The following is a 19,133-nucleotide window of genomic DNA, read 5'->3' as shown; positions in this document are numbered from 1 at the left end:
ATGGGGTGGTACTGCGAGAGTCCCGCTCAAAGTACACTCTCACCAAAGCCCATGGCCTCTGGGGCCTGGACATCCAAACAATAATGCTTAGCGAAAGTGTGCATTGACTTTCAAGTAGCCGTCCTGCAAATCTCTTGCATTGAAACTTGTTGACATTCGGCCCAGGATGCCGCCTGGGAATGGGTAGAATGAGCCCTTAACTCCTCCAGGACAGGATGACTGACAAATATATGCGCACCCAATGGCATCTTTCAACCACCGGGCAATTGTGGCTTTTGAAGCCTTATGACCCTTCTCTGCTCCACTCCATAGCACAAAAAGGTGATCTGACAAATGGAAGCTGTTAGTGACTAAGATATTGCAACAAAGCATGCTTAACATCCAAGTGCCGCAACTCTTTCTCATGAGGTACCATCGCATCCAGACTTGGAAAAAGCGCAGTTGCTTACCTGAAACAGGTGTTCTCATAGGACAGCAGGATGTTAGTCCTCAGATGGAGACCAGCACGGAAAACTTTTGTCAAAGTTTCTAAAAACTTTGACTGGCATATTGAGCATGCCCAGCATGCCACTATCCGCACGAGGTCCTCCTTCAGTCTTGTAAGGGGAGAAAAGTACGAGCGAAAATAAAACAAAACACATGGCAACCCAACTCCACGGGGAAGCGAGCGGGTTTCCTGATTACTAACATCCTGCTATCCTAGGGGAACACCTGCTACAGGTAAGCAACTGCACTTTCTCCTAGGACAAGCAGGATGGAAGTCCTCACAGATGGGTGAAAACCAAGCTCCAGCCTGCACCCTGTAACAACCTGGACCAACAGGTACCAAACTAGGGGCAAATGGGCACAAACATAACTGAGGTACTGTTGGGTGGTGGAAAAACAGCCTGGGTTCATCTTCCAGGGGGTTCTGGTAGGAAGAGTTGGGTTTAAGTCTGGTAGAGATTGTGCAGGACAGATTGGCCGAATCTACCGTCTTGTTGACCATCCTTGTCCAAGCAGTAATGGGTGGCGAACATGTAAAGGGATCGCCATATTTCAGCTCTGCAGATTTTGATGTCGGGGACCGCCAGAGCCCTTTTGCAATCCAAAGTAAGCAGAGCCCGTTTCCCTTTGTGGGAATGGGGCCTCTGGAAGAAGGTGGAACTTAGGATGTGTACGCAGGACCACATGATCATGAAAGAATTTCGTGTAGGGCGGATATGTAACCAAGGCCTGAAGCTCATTTACCCTACGAGCTGAAGTATCCGCCACCAGGATTAGGACCTTCCAGGTGAGGAATTTCAGTTCACAAGTGCGCATAGGCTCAAAAGGAGGACACATGAGCTGTGCCAACACAATGCTGAGATGCCAGGGGGTCACAGAGGGGGCTTTAGCTGAAGCAGGCCACGCAGAAATAGACCTACTTTAGGCTGAACTGAGATGGGTGCATCAGTGACACCCTGATGGTAAGCACTAACCGCACTCAGATGAACTCTGACCGAGGTGGTTTTTAGCCCAGCTTTGAAAAGGTGCCACAAGTAGTCCAAGAATCTTGGAAGTGGGCATGTAAATGGATCTAATCCATGCTCCTCACACCAGAGAACCTCTTCCACTTCAACCTGTAAGACTTCTGGTGGAAGGCTTTCTGAAGCCACCAGCACCTGGGAGACATTTTCTGACAGGTCCAGGGGCTGAAGGACTAGGCACTCAACATCCAGGCTGTCAAGGACAACGCCTGCAGGTTCAGATGGCACAGAGTGCTCCAATTCTGTGTTTGCAGATCGGGTGCAAACCCCAGGCTGATGAGATCCCTGATCGACAGGTCCTGAAGGGGCCAGTAAGGTGCCACGAGGATCATGGTTCCCCGGTCCTGCTGGAGCGGAAAAGGAGGGTAAGCGTACAGGAGACCCGTGTCCCAATGAAGGGTGAAGGCGTCAGAGTGGACAGCCATCCATTCTGAATAGGGAGCAAAAAAAATCGCTCACCTTGCACTTGTACAGGGAGGCGAAGAGGTCCACATCTGGAGTTCCCCCCACAGATGGAAAATCCTGGCTGCCACCTTCAGGTTCAGAGACCACTCGTGGCTAAAAAGAGCGGCTCAGATGATCTGCCAGCACATTCAACATCATGGGCAGGTACATTGCGCGCAGACACATCCCCTGTGACAGAGCCCAGGACCAGATCTGTACTGCCTCCTAACAGAGCAGTGACGACGCTGTGCCTCCTTGATTGTAGATGTACCATATCGCAACCTGATTATCCATTCGAATCAGGACTGCTTTGTGGGACAAGCGGTCTCAGAATGCCCAAAGAGCGTAACAAATTGCTCGAAGCTCCAAAAGGTTTATCTGGCACATAGCTTCCTCAGTGGTCCAGTGACCGTGTGTGTAGAGGTTGTCCACATGGGTCCCCCAGACCTGAGGAGAATCATTGGTAGTAAGCACTACTTGAGGCAGGGCAATCTGGAAGGGGATCCATATTGGAGAGATTCTTCCACCAGGACAGAGACCTTCAGAGGTTGCGTGTTGGAGACACGGGCCTTGAGGTCCTGGGATGCCTGCTGCTATTGCGACCGCAATGTCCATTGCGCCCTGGCCATGCAGAGGCCAGCTAATGGGGTAACATGGACAAAGGCTGCCATGTGGCCCAACAAGTGAAGCAGCAGATGGGCACTTAACTTTACTGCTGCAGCCAAAAACAGGTTCAAGACTTTAAAGGGGAAGCAGCAAACATCCTGAGAGCAAGGGAGGCAGGAAAGGGAGTCACCACTGAAGGAGAAAGCACAAGGCTTTGGATATGAATTGGCTCTGAATACTCAAGGAGGGTAGAGTGGAAGGGAGGGGGAAGGGGGAATGGGAACCAAGTACTCACACTGGTAGTCCTCTGGTCTTTAGCAGTGCTCCACAGAGAAGGAGCCTGAAGTTGTCACTTCAGGAGCTGCCAATCACACAGATATAGTCTTCGATTTAGGGTCAGGCTCAACTGAGGGTGGGAGAATTCACCTGTCACCTCAGGAGCTGCACACAGAATTTTTCTGTTCACTGAGCCAAACCAGGCCTTTGCTTCCAGCACAGGAAGCTTGTCCACCATCTGCTGGAGACAGAGAATACTAGCAGGCTGGTGTCAGCACAGAGATATGAGGAGGAGTGACATCAGCAAGCCTGTTGTTCTCTATCTCCATCTGCTGGTTGGCATGCATAACCCACCTGTCTGAACTGGTTTGACTGGATGAAGCAGCAGGAGCTTTTAGTACACTTTTAGTCAAAAGAGGAGTAACAGCCTAGCAGTTAGAGCAGTGGACCGAAATCTAGGGTTCAAATCCTGCTTCTCCCAGATGGGCCTCATGATCCTGAGCAAGCTACTTCACCCTCAGCCTGCCTCAGGTACTAACAGATTAAAAGCCTTCTAGGGAAGGGAATTAACTATTATCTGAATTGTAACTCTCCTTGAGCCCATATTTTGAAGGTAATTAAATCCAAAATGGCACTTGGTGAACATATGAACATTCTAATCATTAAGGTGTATATGCACTTTATATAAAGGTACCGTACCATCACAAAGAAAATGTTCTTATCCAATTTAGTTAACAGTAAAACAAAATAAAATCACCAAGATACTTTGTATATATTTTATTTAATCCTCAAGGTTATATTAAACTTTTAAATGCCCCACTTACTCAGCCACTCCTGCCATTTATTACTTTAACACATTTCTACACCACCTTCCCAGTCAACAGGATTGATCTAGGCGAGGGGTGGCCAACTCCAGTCCTTGAGAGCCACAAACAGGCCAGATTTTCAGAATAAACACAATGAACATGCAGGAGATAGATCTGCATACAATGCTGGCAGTGCGTGCAAATCTCTCTCATGCATATTCATTGTATTTATTCTGAAAACCTAACCTGTTTCTGGTTCTCAAGGACCAGAGTTGGTCACCCCTGAACAGAGCAGTATAAAACATATATAAAACAAGCCGTTAAGCCCGTTAAAACGGGCTACATCCCTCTGTCTCTCACCTCCCCCTCATTCTCTCTCCCCTACCTCCCTCATTCTCTCTCCCCTACCTCCCTCCCACCCACTCACCCACTCCTCCCCAGCCTCCCTCTCCTCTCACTCAGTCCCTCCCTCCCACTCAGTCTCACTCACTCCCTCCCCCTCTCTCCCTCTCACTCACACTGTCCCACTCACTCTCCCTCAGTCCCACTCCCTCCCTCCCTCTCCCTCAGTCCCGCTCACTCCCCCTCACTCAGTCCCTCCCCCTCTCACTCCCTCCCCCTCAGTCCCGCTCACTCCCCCTCACTCAGTCCCTCCCCCTCACTCAATCCCTCCCTCTCACTCAGTCACTCCCTCTCACTCAGTCACTCCCTCCCACTCTCTCTCTTCGTCCCTCCCACTTAGTCCGTCCCTCCCTCCCTCTCTCTCTCCTCCCTCCCTCGCTACTGGCCGCTGCCGCTACCGCCGCTACCGCTGCCGCCGCCCGCTGCCGCTACCGCCGCCGCCCACCACCGCCGCCCGCTACCGCCGCCACTGCCGCCCGCCGCTACCGCCTCCGCTGCCGCCCGCTACCGCCGCCGCCCGCTACCGCCACCACCGCCGCCCGCTACCGCTGCCCGCTGCCGCTGCTACCACCGCTGCCGCCATGTTTTTTGGGTTTTTTTGACGCTGCCTAAGACTGACGTGCTCGCCCGCACATGCGCAGTAGAGCTGCTCTCTACTGCGCATTTGCGGCACGTCGGTCAAGCGTCGTTTATCTAGTTAGATGCTAAACAATTAAAATCAAACTAAAAACTGTTCGGCAGACTGGATGGAATTTTTTGGTCTATCTGCTGTTTAGTATTTTACTATAAAACTGGAAGCTATTTAAATTTAGGCATTCTGAGGCCTATGCAAGTCACCACAATACCATATGTAAACTCAGAATGAGGGTTGAACAACTCAAGAGGGGACTTCAAGAAGTGATTTTTAAAAAAAAGGAGTGAGGCTACAACAAATAGGACACACCTTTTATTTCAAAACTATAAGAAATAAAATATGACAAATTAAAATCTCCAAAGAGGATGTAAGAGAGCAAGAAACATGCAAGATTTAAACAAACACTTTTATAGACCGGTATTCGTAGAAACATCATATCGGTTTACACAGAGCTCAACAGTGAAAATACATGGAACAGGGTGCTAGGAACTTGGAGGGGGGTTTAACCTTAAACAGGGGGCAAGGCAGCTGGGGAGAGAAAATGCATAGAGTGTAGTCATAAGTATATACATAGGTGCAGAGATAATACGTGAATATGGAGGGGAGCATTTACAGATAAATTAAAACAAGATCACTAATACAGAATGGGTTTCAAGTTTGCTGAAGGTGGGGAGCATTTACAGATATACTAGTCCAAGATCATTAATGCAAAATGAGTTTCAAGTTTGCTGCAGGTGTCCAAATTCAAGGAATGAGTCAAAGTATATACATAGGTGCAGTGTTAATACATAAAATAAGGTGAGGGGCATTTACAGATATACTAATACCAGATCACTAACACAGAATGGGTTTCAAGTTTGCTGCAGGTGTCCAAATTCAAGGAATGGGTTATGTATATACATAGGTGCAGTGATAAAACATGAGTAAAGTGGGGGGCGATTACAGATATACTATTATAAGCAGTATTTTAAGCAGTACTTGTGAGAACTAGAAACCTGACAATGTGGCAACTGTTAACTTGGTCAATTTCGGATAATAAAAGGACTAGGGGGCACTCCATGAAGTTAGCATGTAGCACATTTAAAACCAATCGGAGAAAGTTCTTTTTCACTCAATGCACAATTAAACTCTGGAATTTGTTGCCAGGGGCTGTGATTAGTGCAGTTAGTGTAGCTGGGTTTATAAACGGTTTGGAGAAGTTCTTGGAGAAGTTATTAATCAAGTTGACAGAAAACAGCCGCTATTACTGGCATCAGTACCATGGGACATACTTGGTGTTTGGGTTCTTGCCAGGTACTTGTAGCCTGGATTAGCCACTGCTGGAAACAGGATGCTGGGCTTGATGGAGTCTTGGTCTGACCCAATATGGCAATTTCTTATGTTTCTTATATAATGTTTATTATTTTCTCTTTTCCCCATCTCCTCTATTTGGTTCATGTCACTAAAGACTACCCAATATTAATAAGCTGATTTTACATGAAATACTGCTCTGTTTGAAAAAAGGATATTGGAGAGAGCATAAAAAAATCATTTGCAAATAAAACCCAGAGAAGTGTACCTAGCTCACCTGTGATTAGATCCAATGAGCACAAGCTTGGTTGTCTTCTTGGTGTAGACTCCAAATCCAATCTGGGCCATCAAGTAGCAAAAGTGAGCAGCTTCTAAGAGGCCTTTAGAAACTGAAACAAGGCACAAAACGGTACTAAAACACCCACACATTAATGGAAACCTCGTCTGTAAATGAACACCAGCATGTGGTTAGGATCTTCTCTGCTCGTTATATGAAAACATTCACAACCCATGACCTCCACAATCTCAGTGAAAGTCTCTCCTCTTTACAGGGGCAATTCTCCATATCCTGTCTGTAAATTCGTTTTACTTACCCAGAGTATCTCCCATGGTGATCATAGTCCTGGATTCCACGTCCATGTTATTGGTCAAGTTAGACAGCACCATCGCCAGATGAGGCCTCCAATCCCCCCATTTCTCATCTCCACAGCACTGGAAGCAGAAAACAAGCATTGGAGTCAAACTACAATTACAGTGAGTTAAATGTGTATCAGTAACATTGAAGGGAGATCACTTTAAACCCCTTGAGCTTTGATGTGCTGGAGAGCACCATCCTGGGAGCCTCTTGCTAAATTATTTTACGGAAAAAAAAAAAAAAGGGATGCCTTGCCGAGAGGAGCAGAGCTAGCAATCAGTCCCTCCACACCGGTAAGCAACTAGGCACACATCACAGAAAATGACTCAATATGCCTCCCCTCTTTACAAAATTTTACTGCTTATACACTTTAATGCACTTTATTCCCTGCTTTTATTTAAAATAAAAAAATAAAAAATGTCTAAAATTATAAAATATTGCATAACATGCGGGCTGATGCAGTAAAGTGCGCTCAGACTGAGCGCACTGTTAGTCCCCGTTTGGCTGCACATTTGACGCACTATTATTTACCCCTTGTACAGTAAGGGATAATAGCGCATGGAAAACGCATGGCCAACCCCTCCCGAAACAAATAGCGCCCGCAACATGCAAATGCATGTTGATGGGCCTATTAGTCATTCCCATGCGATCCAGAAAGTAAAATGTGCAGCCAAGCCGCACATTTTAATTTCGGCCGGCACCGGGAAAGTGTACAGAAAAGCAGGAAAAAACTGTTTTTCTGTACACCCTGACTTAATATCATAGCGATATTAAGTCAGAGGCCCCAAAAGTAAAAAAAAATTTTAAATCTGCCCACGGCCTGCGGGTTGGAAGACAGACCCTCAATTTTGCCGGCATCCGTTTTCGGAACCCATGGCTATCAGCGGGTTCGAGAACAGACGCTGGTAAAATTGAGCGTCGGCTGTCAAACCCACTGACAGCTAGGGATGCGTTAGTGTCCCTAGCACCTCCTTTTACCGCGGGCCCTCATTTTACATATTTTGGCTTACTGAATCGTGCGCCCAGGAGAGTGGCCTGGGCGCGCGTCGGGAAAGCGGGCGTTTGCTGACTCTCCCGCGGGTTTTTCTGTATCAGCCCGACAATGAGGTACAAGTTTACCTTAAAAAGTTAGCCAACATGAAAAACATCTAATTAGTAATTTTGTGGGGTTTTTTTTAATGGAAAGTTTACAAAATGGTTATATAATACAGAAAACTTCACAATCTCCCTAGAATATTTCTCAATTGATCTTAATAAGAATGACAAGAAGGAGAGTGGAGTTGAGGAGTAGACTAGTTAGAGAAATGGGCTATGAAACAGGTTAAAATCCTGCTGCCATTTTCTGTGTCCTCAGGCAAGTCACTTTGCCTCAGGTACAAACTTAAGACCTAGATTCATCAAAATGCAATAGATATAGTGGAAATAGCGCCCACAATAAAAAAAAAAAAAAAAAGGGGGTGTGTGGTTAGGTTAATTTCCCTGCTCCCGTATGAATAGGTAACTTCTGTAACGTGTAATACGTTTATCGCACCCGTGTTATTTTACAATTCACATGCAGATTAATCCGCCGCATATGCGTTACCACCCGAAAATGTTTTGTTTTTTTAATCACAAACCAACATGTAAGTTTACTATTTATACAACTGTAAGAGGGCGCACTTACCTCGGGATGAGGTCGTTTTGTTTTTTTTTGGGGGGGGGGGGGGGGGGTTATATATATCCAGAGGTACGAATAGCAAAGTTGACATCGGTGAACATTTTCTATCATTTGGAGGGTACTCTCTCAAGCTAGGTAGAGTACATTGTACAAATCAACTCCTCTTACCTTTCATCACGATAAATGACAGAAAATCTTCACAGATGTCAACTTTGCTGTTCACACCTCTGTGTATGTAAAACTGCCCCCCAAAACTTGCCCCACCCCCCAAACCTCACCCCGCGGTAAGTGCCTCCTCTTACAGTGGTATAAATAGTAAACTTACATGTTGGTCTTTATAGAGGCGCTCTCTCTCTTCCCCTGCCCGAATCGGCACTCGCAATAAAAACCTTTTCGGTCAGTAACACATGTTAGGAGTTGCTCATTACCATTAAGTCTGCTCAAACTCCTCCCACTTGCATAGCAATGTCACATTTGCATAGTATCATGCGTTGTGCTGTAACTAGCACAAACGTTACGGCGTTATCGCATGCATTAATTAAGGCCTTTACGCGAAATGATAAATGACAGATTGTAAACCCTCTGGGGACAGAGAAATACCTCCAAGTACCTGAATGCAATCCACTTTGAAGAGCTGGAAAAAGTGGAATATGAATCAAATAGGCTACTAGATTTGTTTTCTACCGTGTTTCCCCGATAGTAAGACACCCCTGATAGTAAGACGTAGTGGGAATTTTAGGGGGGTCGGCTAATGTAACACATCCCCCGAAAGTAAGACGTACCTGTCATTTAAAAAAAAAATTATTTTTAAATACCTGTCAGAGGGCCGCGTGGGTCCAGGCGGCTGGCAGCGGGAGCCGGGTGGTCGCGTGTTAAATCTAGGCCGCGGGCGGGTGGGCGCTTGTTCCAGGCGGCGGCGGGGGGGCGGGTGGACGCGCGTTAGTTCGAGACGGCCGGCGGGCGGTCGCGTGTTAAATCTAGGCCGGGTCGCACAGGCGCGCATTCATTCACTGCCGGTGGGGGCTGCCTCGGCAGCCCCCACCGGCAGTGAATGAATGCGCGCCTGTGCGACCCCTGCGATTCGGCGCTGGGGGCTGCCGGTGGGGGCTGCGGCAGTGAATGAATTCATTCATCCAGGCGGAGGAGCCGGCTGCTTTCGCCGCTGCCGGCTGCTTTCGGCGCTCAAGGCAGTCACATGCTGTGACGTCACGGCATGTGACTGCCTTGAGCGCCGAAAGCAGCCGGCAGCGGCAGCCGAAAGCAGCCGGCAGCGGCGAAAGCAGCCGGCTCCTCCGCCTGGATGAATGAATTCATTCACTGCCGCAGCCCCCACCGGCAGCCCCCAGCGCCGAATCGCAGGGGTCGCACAGGCGCGCATTCATTCACTGCCGGTGGGGGCTGCCGAGGCAGCCCCCACCGGCAGTGAATGAATGCGCGCCTGTGCGACCCGGCCTAGATTTAACACGCGACCACCCGCCGCCCGCCGGCCGTCTCGAACTAACGCGCGTCCACCCGCCGCCGCCGCCTGGAACAAGCGCCCACCCGCCCGCGGCCTAGATTTAACACGCGACCACCCGGCTCCCGCCGCCAGCCGCCTGGACCCACGCGGCCCTCCGACAGGTATTTAAAAATTATTTTTTTTTGAACACTCAGGTTTTTTTTCCAATATAAGACATACCCTGAAAGTAAGACATAGTGGGACTTTTGGGGGTAAAAAGAAAGTAAGACGCTGTCTTATATTCGGGGAAACACGGTATGATGTATATTGCCTTCACTACAGTCACATGTACACAGTTCTTGAGTGATCACTTCTCCTTATCAAATTAGCAATGTAATGAAAAAAAAAACCCAAAAAAACAAATACAAATGGACATTTTTAGCCTTCCACATTATTAGAGCCATGAAGTGTACACTATATACCAATGGTTCTCAACCTTTTTTCTGTCGGGACACATCTGACAGATGGTTCTCACATGCGTGACACACTGAACACAAGACCATCACGGAGCTAAATGTAAACATATACTCTGTATCTACAGGAACCGCCCTGACCCCCTAACAGTGGGTGCAAAACAGAACTAGGACATTCCCCTTTCAATTTACATTGCAAAAAAGATATTTCTGGCGTCATCTCAGTAACAGCAACAAAGTTTTTATACACAATAGCTCTCCTTGTGAAAAAACAGTAATTTATCACCAATAAATGTCCTATTGAGAAAACACAACAAATAATATTGATACAAATGCCTACATGCTAGTAAAATACTTCACCTCGGTCACACATAGAATCGACCTTTACCAAGCACATACAGAAAGACCACAAATTACAAATATGGCGACAAACTGGAATGGAGACCCACAAAAGCCACTCTGCATGCAGTGCAAACCTGGAGAAATGGAAACAGAAATATAGCACCTAATAGACTCCCAGGATCTGCAATAATGTGCACAAACTAATGCCCAAAAAGTTATGGAACTCATTCAAACAGTAACAACCCCTACCCTATGAAAAGGCAACACTACAAATATTTAACCAGGCCCTAAACACCAATACATCTCCTATGAGGAAAACAGATCAAGCCAAGCTGCTATAGATCCCTACACAAACTACAAGCTTGCAGAACACCCTTACTAGGGTCACACACGCAGAACACAGACAGACCCTCACCAAATACAGACCATAAAGTGACCATCGAGTTAATGATTTTGTTTTTCCAATGTTGCACTGCATACACTCAATCTGGCTTCTTGCTGTTTCCAGTTCAGTTTTTGTCTCCACATTTCTAATTAACATTTCTCAAGTAATATAAAATAATTCTAAAACTAGATTAATAAATATAATAAATGTTTCAAAACAGCTGATAAATAGAATAACATCCGATCATTAAAAACTTACAAAATTATTTAAAAAATTCTCTAAACACCAATAAAATATTTCAAACAGCAGACATTACATAATACCCAAAAATTAAACTGGCAGTCAATCAAGAAAGATAAACTTTAAAAGCCACCTTTACTTACCATCTCCGGCAACTCTCCTACTCCTTTCCCTTGTAGGCCTTAGCACACACCAGAAGCAGCAATGGCTGCTGAAGCTCTGTTCTGACGCTCCTCTTCCTTAGGGTCCATGACCAGTCTCTCTTTCACACATACCAGTCACCTCCCTGACCAATCTCTCTCTCACACACACACGTCACCTCCCTGACCAATCTCTTTCTCTCACACATACACATACCAGTCACCTCCCTGACCAATCTCTTGCTTTCACACATTTTTCTCTCTCTTACTTACACACACACAGTCTCAATCACACACATTCTCTCACACACTTACACACATGCTGGCTCACTCTGTCTCACTCACTCCCACCCCTAGCACACAAGGCAGCTATAGCACAAGGCAGCTGGTATTCTGCTGGGAACTGCAGCAGGAGTGACTGACCCCCGGCCCCGCAGCAGTAAGAAGGCAGCACTCAGCTGTTTGCCTGTGCTGCGATCATCAAAGCACAGAGCAATCAGCTGAGAATGTGGCTGCGAGGATTTCCTGCCATGTGGCAGTTTGGGAAATCCATCAAGTAGCCTTGATGTGCAAGGGCTGCTGGAGTCAGTGACGGTCTCTCTGTGGGCCTTTGTTGGTCGCATGGGTGAGTGGCCAAGAGCAGAAAGGCCACGATTCTAGCTGCAGGAGCCAGGGGAACCTCCCACAGTGCAGAGGCTGCAGGGAGGAGGGGCTGAGAACAGTGGCTGTAGGCTGTGGATGTGCAGAGCCTTGGGAAGCCAATGACAGGCTCCCCATGGTCTGATGAGGCTGCGTTTTGAACTGCAGGAGCCAGTTGCAGGTTCCCCATAGCCTGAGGAGAGGCAGGAAGTGTTCCCGAAGGGAAGGACTGGTGTGGACAGCTGCATGACGAGCCACTACATTTGCCAGCCCTCCCACAAAGAACTTGGCTGCAGTCGTGAGTCTCTGAGCCTAGTACCGCTGCAAGGAGAGAGGGAAACTGGAGAAGGCATTTTGGGGGGGGGGGGGGGGGGGCCCTTACGATTTAGGCCACAATCTTGCTGATGTCAGTGATGACATCAGCGGGACCTGTAGGTCTGGAACAGGGGCCATATAAAAAAAAAAAAAGTTAAACGCTGCAGACCTAGGGCAGCTAATCAATGTATTTCCCAAACAGCCGCATGGCAGGAAATCCCTGCAGCCACATTCTTAGCCGACTGCTTTGCACCGCGATGATCGCAGCACAGGCAAACAGCTGAGTGCTGCTTTCTTAACTCTGCGGGGCCGATGGGAGTCTAGGGAGCCTTGGAACACAATTTCTGCAGCAGCAGAAAGGAAAATTAGTTCTTACCTGTTAATTTTCATTCCTGTAGTACCACGGATCAGTCCAGACTGTGGGTTGAGCCTCCTTTCCAGCTGGTGGAGACAGACTAAAACTGAAAAGGGTATCCTATATGAGGACAGAGCCTATCCTGTCACCCTTCAGTATAACCACTGTCAAAGCAGAAAACAACAAAACCAGAATAGGATCAAGCAAGTAACCATAAAGCTCAATGGAGCAACTGTAGAACAATGGAAAAAACATGAAATGACTATCCGCTCTTGCATATACTTGGTACTTTAACAACCAAGGCTTCCGGTGTAATTGCTCAATATTCTTGCAAAGAATGAAGTATCAAAATCTGCAAGAACAAGCTTCGAGAGGACAGAAAAGAAGGACAAACCGGGAAGGGCGTCTGGACTGATCCGTGGTACTACAGGAACGAAAATTAACAGGTAAGAACTAATTTTCCTTTCCCTGTACGTACCCAGATCAGTCCAGACCGTAGGATGTACCAAAGCTTCCCTATCCCGGGTGGGACCGAGACAGTCCCGCTCGAAGCACTTGCTGCCCAAAAGAACCAAAAACCGGTGCTTGCACATCCAGACGGTAGTGTCTAGCAAAAGTATGAAGGGACATCCATGTGGCGGCCCTGCAAATCTCTTGCAGAGAGACCGATTGGCTCTCCGCCAAGGAAGTAGCCTGAGAACGTAGTGAATGAGCCTTTAGGCCCTCCGGAACCGCCCAACCTTGGCAGAGATAGGCCAAGGAAATGGCCTCCTTCAACCATCGCGCAATAGTGGTCTTAGAAGCCGATTTGCCACGATTGGGACCACTCCAAAGAACAAAAAGATGGTCCGAGACCCGAAAGTCATTGGTGACCTGGAGATACCTGAGTAGAATACGTTTGACATCCAATTTACGAAGATCGCCTCCAGCGGTACCTGCAATCTCCTCTGGAGAGAAAGCTGGAAGCTCTACCGACTGGTTGACATGGAAGGTGGAGACAACCTTTGGCAAGAAAGAAGGCACTGTCTTCAGGGAAACACTTGAATCTGAGAAGCGCAAAAAGGGTTCCAGACAGGACAACGCTTGAATCTCGGAAATCCGCCGAGCGGAGGAGATAGAAACAAGGAAAACTGCCTTGAGCATAAAGGTCCTTTAACGTAGTCTGACGGAGAGGTTCGAACGGGGCAGCACAGAGGGCCCGGAGGACCAGATTAAGACTCCATGACGGGCAAGTATTGCGAGCAGGCGGACGCAGGTGTTTGACTCCCTTCAGGAACCGAACCACGTCTGGGTGGCCCGCTAGGGGATGACCCTCGACCTGACCAAGGAGAGAGCCTAGAGCGGAAACCTGCATACGCAGGGAATTGAAGGAAAGGCCCTTGGAGAGACCCTTCTGTAGAAAAGAAAGAACCAACGAGACCGGGGCGGAGCGTGCAGAGACACCTGACTCCTCACAGTCTCAAAGACCTTCCAAACGTGCACGTAGGCTAGAGAGGTCGACTGCTTCCGGGCTCACAGCAAGGTGGAGATAACCTCCTCCCTATAGACCTTACACCTCAGGCGTCGCTGTTCAAAAGCCAGGCCTCTAGGCAAAAGCGATCGGCCTGGTCGAAAAATACGGGCCCCTGCCGAAGCAGACGAGGAAGATGGCCTAAACCAAAGAGGTCCATCCGTCGCCAGGTTGACGAGATCCACGAACCATGGCCTGCGAGGCCATTCAGGTGCTACCAGAACCACGGGCTCTCGGTGGAGTTCTATTCTCCTGAGAACTTTGCCCACCAGGGGCCACGGGGGGAACACATACAGAAGGACGTCCACAGGCCAGGGGAGAGCCAGAGCATCCACGCCCTCTGAGCCATGCTCCCTCCAGCGGCTGAAGAACCGATTGGCCTTGGCATTGCGCAAGGTCGCCATGAGGTCCAGGTGAGGGGGACCCCACCTGTCGACAATCAGATCCATGGCTGCTTCCTAGAGTTCCCACTCTCCCGGATCGAGCAACCTGAACATTCTCCTTGTGAGAGGCCGCCAGGCAATCCAGGTGATGTTCCGCCCAGGCAAAGAGACGGCTGGCTTCTAGGGCCACCAGGCGACTGCGGGTACCCCCCTGACGATTGATGTAAGCCATGGTGGTGGAGTTGTCGGACAGCACCCTCACCGCTTTGCCGCGCATCAGGGGCAGGAACTCCTGCAGAGCCAGACGCACCGCCCGAGCCTCCAACCGATTGATGTGCCAGCGAGTCTGAGTCGGCGACCAGATCCCCTGAGTGGACTGACAGGCAGACCGCACCCCAGCCTGAGAGACTGGCGTCCGTGGTTACTATCATCCACTGTGGAGCTTGAAGGGGCATACCCCGGAGAAGATGAGGAAGCGAAAGCCACCACTGCAAGGCGGCGACAGTAGAGTCCAAAAGCGGGAGGACTATGTGAAACTGTTCCGACACCGGCTGCCAATGGGATAGCAAAGCATTCTGTAACGGTCGCATATGAGCAAAAGCCCATGGAACTAGGTTGATGGTGGAAGCCATGGACCCTAAGACCTGCAGGTAGTCCCAGGCCATTGGGAGAGGCAGCAAGATTCCGAATCTGGTCAATCAACTTGAGGGCCCACGCACGAGGTAAGAAGACCTTGCCCACTTGAGTGTCGAAGTGGGCTCCCAGGAACTCTAACTCCTGGGAGGGCTGAAGATTGCTCTTGGAAAAATTCACTATCCACCCGAGGGACGCGAGGAGAGCTAATACCCGATCCACCACCTTTTGGCAAAGAACCTCCAACTTGGCTCTTACGGGCCAGTCTTCCAGATAGGGGTGGACTAGGATTCCTTCCCGGCGAAGGGCCGCCGCCACCACCACCGTGACCTTGGTGAAGGTGCGGTTGCGAGGCCAAAAGGCAGCGCCTGAAACTGGAAATCCCGGTTGAGGATGTGGAAGCAAAGATACTTCTGGTAATCGCGGTGAATCGGAATATGGAAGTACACCTCTGTCAAATCGAGCGAGGCGAGGAATTCTCTGGGGCAAACTGCTGTGATGACTGCCCGCAAGGTTTCCATGCGAAATTGGGGGGTAACGCGCAAAAATCCGGCTCCCCAGCTCCAGGCAGCTCCGAATCAGGAGCTGCCGAAAAACCAAAAATGGCCGCCATTCCCGGGCTTGGCCATGCGCTGGGGATTCAATCCCCGGGCTAAATTTGCCTGCCCTGCCGAGGAGGGGCCTTCCTAGGCAGGCAGGCAGGCTGAGCAGAGCCCCTCGTGCGATAGGCATGACAAGGGCTGCCCACAAGCGAGGCAGGCTGCTGGCCCCGGCATCCGCAATGAAGAGGAGCCGCACTGAAGAGAAAAAAAAACTAAAAATAGCCTTGATTGGCAGCCTGCCGGCAAGAGCAGAGGCAGGGGAATAAAGCCTGCTCGCTCCTGCCTGACTGGCTGCCGGTTCAATCCCAGGTAAGGGCCAAAGAATAACATTACTAATAATCTAGAATTTTATTTATTTTATCAATTTTATTTTTTTATTTTTTTTCAACTCAGACTGAGCACCACAATGGAGCCCTATGCTCCCTAGGCAGCCAGACTGGACCACCAGCCTCAGTTCCCACACCTGGCAGCAATCACGGATTCAGGCTATGCCCTGCACAAGGGGCGAAGCCCCTGAGTCCAGCAAGAGCCAGGAGACAGGACAGTCTCCTCCACAGAAAAAAAGTTACTTTTTTTTTTTTTTTTTTTAACAGAAAGAAATCCAATGAAGATCCCTAAGGAAGAAGTACTTGCTTGATCCAGAAGAAAAGAAGGCTGACTAGCCTAAATCAGGAGACCGAAGGGTGAGCTGATCATCCACCTGCTGCAGGACAAATACTGAAGGTTTACAGGATAGGCTCTATCCTCATATAGGATACCCTTTCAGTTTTAGTCTGTCTCCACCTGCTGGAAAGGAGGCTCAACCCACGGTCTGGACTGATCCGGGTATGTACAGGGAATGGCCCTTTCTTCTTCCTGCGTGCCTGGTAAACATGCCTTCCTCTTCAGGGCCACAGGGGGCGGGAAGAAGAGAAGGCCATGTTGCTGTGCCAGCTTCGCTAACACTGCTGCCATTCCACTCTGGGCTTGAAAGTGCTGATAGCACGGGCAGGAACGGCAGCAGTGTTCGTTGAAGAACTGTGTGCGTCTCGCTGGGGTGAGGAGAGGAAGAGAAGAGCAGTGGGAGACCAGGAAATGCGCACACACCTGCCGGTGCTTGGCGACACACCGGTTGAGAACCGCTGCACTATACAATAGAAATACTGGGGAAAGCTAAACAATTTCTCAATGTATCAAAGTCACATATATAAATTATAATATACACACATAGGTTTCCAGTTATCACTGACTTTGGCTGTACTAAAGTCAGTCAGCTCTATTCATGAGACATGTCTCATATACAAAACCTCTAGAGCCTCTTCCCCTCCCACAGTTCTAGCTATATGCCATGGGTCATGCTCCTTCCTCTGCCATCTCTCTCTCCTCACCTGCTTCCACTACCCCATCAAAACATTGATGTTAGTTGATTCCACAATGTCTACTTATGTGATGAATGTCATAACCAAAACCACTTAGAAAAGCAACCTATCCAATTTACAGCTCTTGCCGTCTCCTCTTTGAAGTTAAACTTTAAACTCACTGTAGATGCAGCTGGCATTCTTCCAGACATGAGCTGGTAAACAGTCTGCAAAGGATCATTAATTGGGAGGCTATTGGCAAACCTACAGGAAAGAAAGCAGAGTAGTAGGGGTAGAGTTAAGTTACCAGCACGTTTAGTCTACTGCAATTTGAGGTTCAGTTTTGTTGAAGCTAGAAGTACATTCCCATATCATTCAAAAAAGGAAAACTAAAAAACAGAACTATTTTCAACATGCACTATTCCCTATGGTGACAAACTCAAGGAAGCGAGAAAAACAATATGAATTACCTGGTCATGACTCTAGCATGTGTACGGCTGTCCATCTTACTGGCAAGTAGCAGGGCATGACCCCACAAGCCGTGCTTCATGGCAGATTCCAATGCATCCTATGGAGAAGAACAGCTGTAATTAGTTTAATTTAGGGATCTAATCAAATGATGTGTTCACAAGCAGTGAAAAACATTTCCCTGCAGTTACCAGTTTGGCAGGCTGGAAAATCCTTCAGAAGTGCATGCATGTGATGTGCACATTCAAAGGCAGCAGGTTGGATGGTTTAAGACTATGTGGGACTGAGGCAGGTCAGAATGAAAGATGAAACAGATATTCTCAAAGCAGAAGCCAGGAAATTTGGCACCTATAGCCAAGTAAACAAGCGTGTCCTCACCTTGTATTATAACGAGCTCCAAGAGCAAGTTTTCTTACTATAAAACTGTGTTTTCCATAGATAGCAGGATGAATTAGTCCTTACATGTGGGTGATGTCACCCAGCAGTACTGAACAGATTGCTCTCAAATAGCTAGTAGAACTTTTGCTCTTCTGAGTATGTGTGGAAATTCCCGCTCAAGCACTGCCTGATGAGCCCCCTCAGTCGATTTTAGAGTTAAGTTTAGCTAGGTAACTAACTCTCTAGGAAGGCAGGCAGACATTTAGTATGGCTAATTCATCCTGTTATCTATGGAAAACAACCTTTACTGTAAGCAAACTTGCTTTTTCTGTTGATAAGCAGAGCTGAATTTGCCATATGTGAGGAATCACAAAGTGAGGGTTGCAGCAGAATGTTTACTGAATAAGCAACTCTGTCCCCCAACATGGAGAGTAAATTATTGGGTGAACAGGCTACACAAAACTGCTTGTCCATATTTACTGTTAAGTTGTTACTGACCAACTACACTATAGCTTTGCAAATGTCTTCAAGAGGCACAGATTGCAGATGAACTATCGAACGCCATGCCTCTGACCTAATGAACCTTGATGGCACAATTTATATACAGTGAGCCCTTGACTTACGAATGGCTCGGGTTACGACCAACATGTCAGGGTTTGACTTACGAACAAAATTTGAGTTACGACCATAATTTCCGGTTTCGAGGTACGACCAAATTTTGAGTTACGACCACATGTGTGCCATTGTGTGCCATGTGTGGTTTTTTTTTTTTTTTGCGGATTGGTTGTGTATCACATTTTTTTGGTCTTGGAGGCGGGACTTCTACAGGGATTGGCTGGCTACTGTTGCTGCTTCTACTAATGGGACCCAGGCGCACGTGGGCAGACCCGGCACGCAATTTCAGCAAACAGCATCGGGGGACATCAGGGGATATCACTCAGCTGGCAAGGTACAGTAGTGTGCTCCGAAGCGGTTGGGAAGGGGAAAATAGTTTCTGGAGGGCAAGAGATGTGCTCAGAAGCTATCGGGAAGGGGAAAATAGTGTCTGTGGTTGGTGTTTTTTCTGTTAGGTTTCTTATTTTTTTTTCTCCTGCAGAACTGCACTTTTATCAAAGAAGTGTTCAAAATGGCCCCAAAGATAAAGAAAGCAATCACAATCGAGAAGAAGAAAGAAATGAGAGTGGCGTTCGAGTGACCGATCTCACTGTCATATACGGCATGTCAAAATCCACCATTTC

The 19,133-nt window shown here is 48.2% G+C and overlaps 1 protein-coding gene across 4 annotated transcripts in view; it reads right to left on the bottom strand.

Moving 5' to 3' along the window:
* The window catches only part of SEC16A (SEC16 homolog A, endoplasmic reticulum export factor), a 192,532-nt gene that overhangs the window by 103,105 nt on the left and 70,294 nt on the right, over positions 1–19,133 (bottom strand). For all 4 annotated transcript variants that reach the window (XM_029614123.1, XM_029614126.1, XM_029614124.1 and 1 more), the window contains exons 12-15: positions 17,520–17,617; positions 17,232–17,313; positions 6,560–6,677; positions 6,244–6,355 (exon numbers count right to left, since the gene is read on the bottom strand). In XM_029614123.1, the coding sequence (XP_029469983.1) occupies positions 6,244–6,355; positions 6,560–6,677; positions 17,232–17,313; positions 17,520–17,617 (410 nt within the window). The remainder of the gene's footprint in view (positions 1–6,243; positions 6,356–6,559; positions 6,678–17,231; positions 17,314–17,519; positions 17,618–19,133) is intronic.

This window comes from Rhinatrema bivittatum, chromosome 8 (assembly GCF_901001135.1).
Source record: "Rhinatrema bivittatum chromosome 8, aRhiBiv1.1, whole genome shotgun sequence".
Classification (NCBI taxonomy): Eukaryota; Metazoa; Chordata; class Amphibia; order Gymnophiona; family Rhinatrematidae; genus Rhinatrema; species Rhinatrema bivittatum.
The sequence above is the reverse complement of the archived record's forward strand: the minus strand, read 5'-3'. Positions and strand labels throughout refer to the sequence as shown.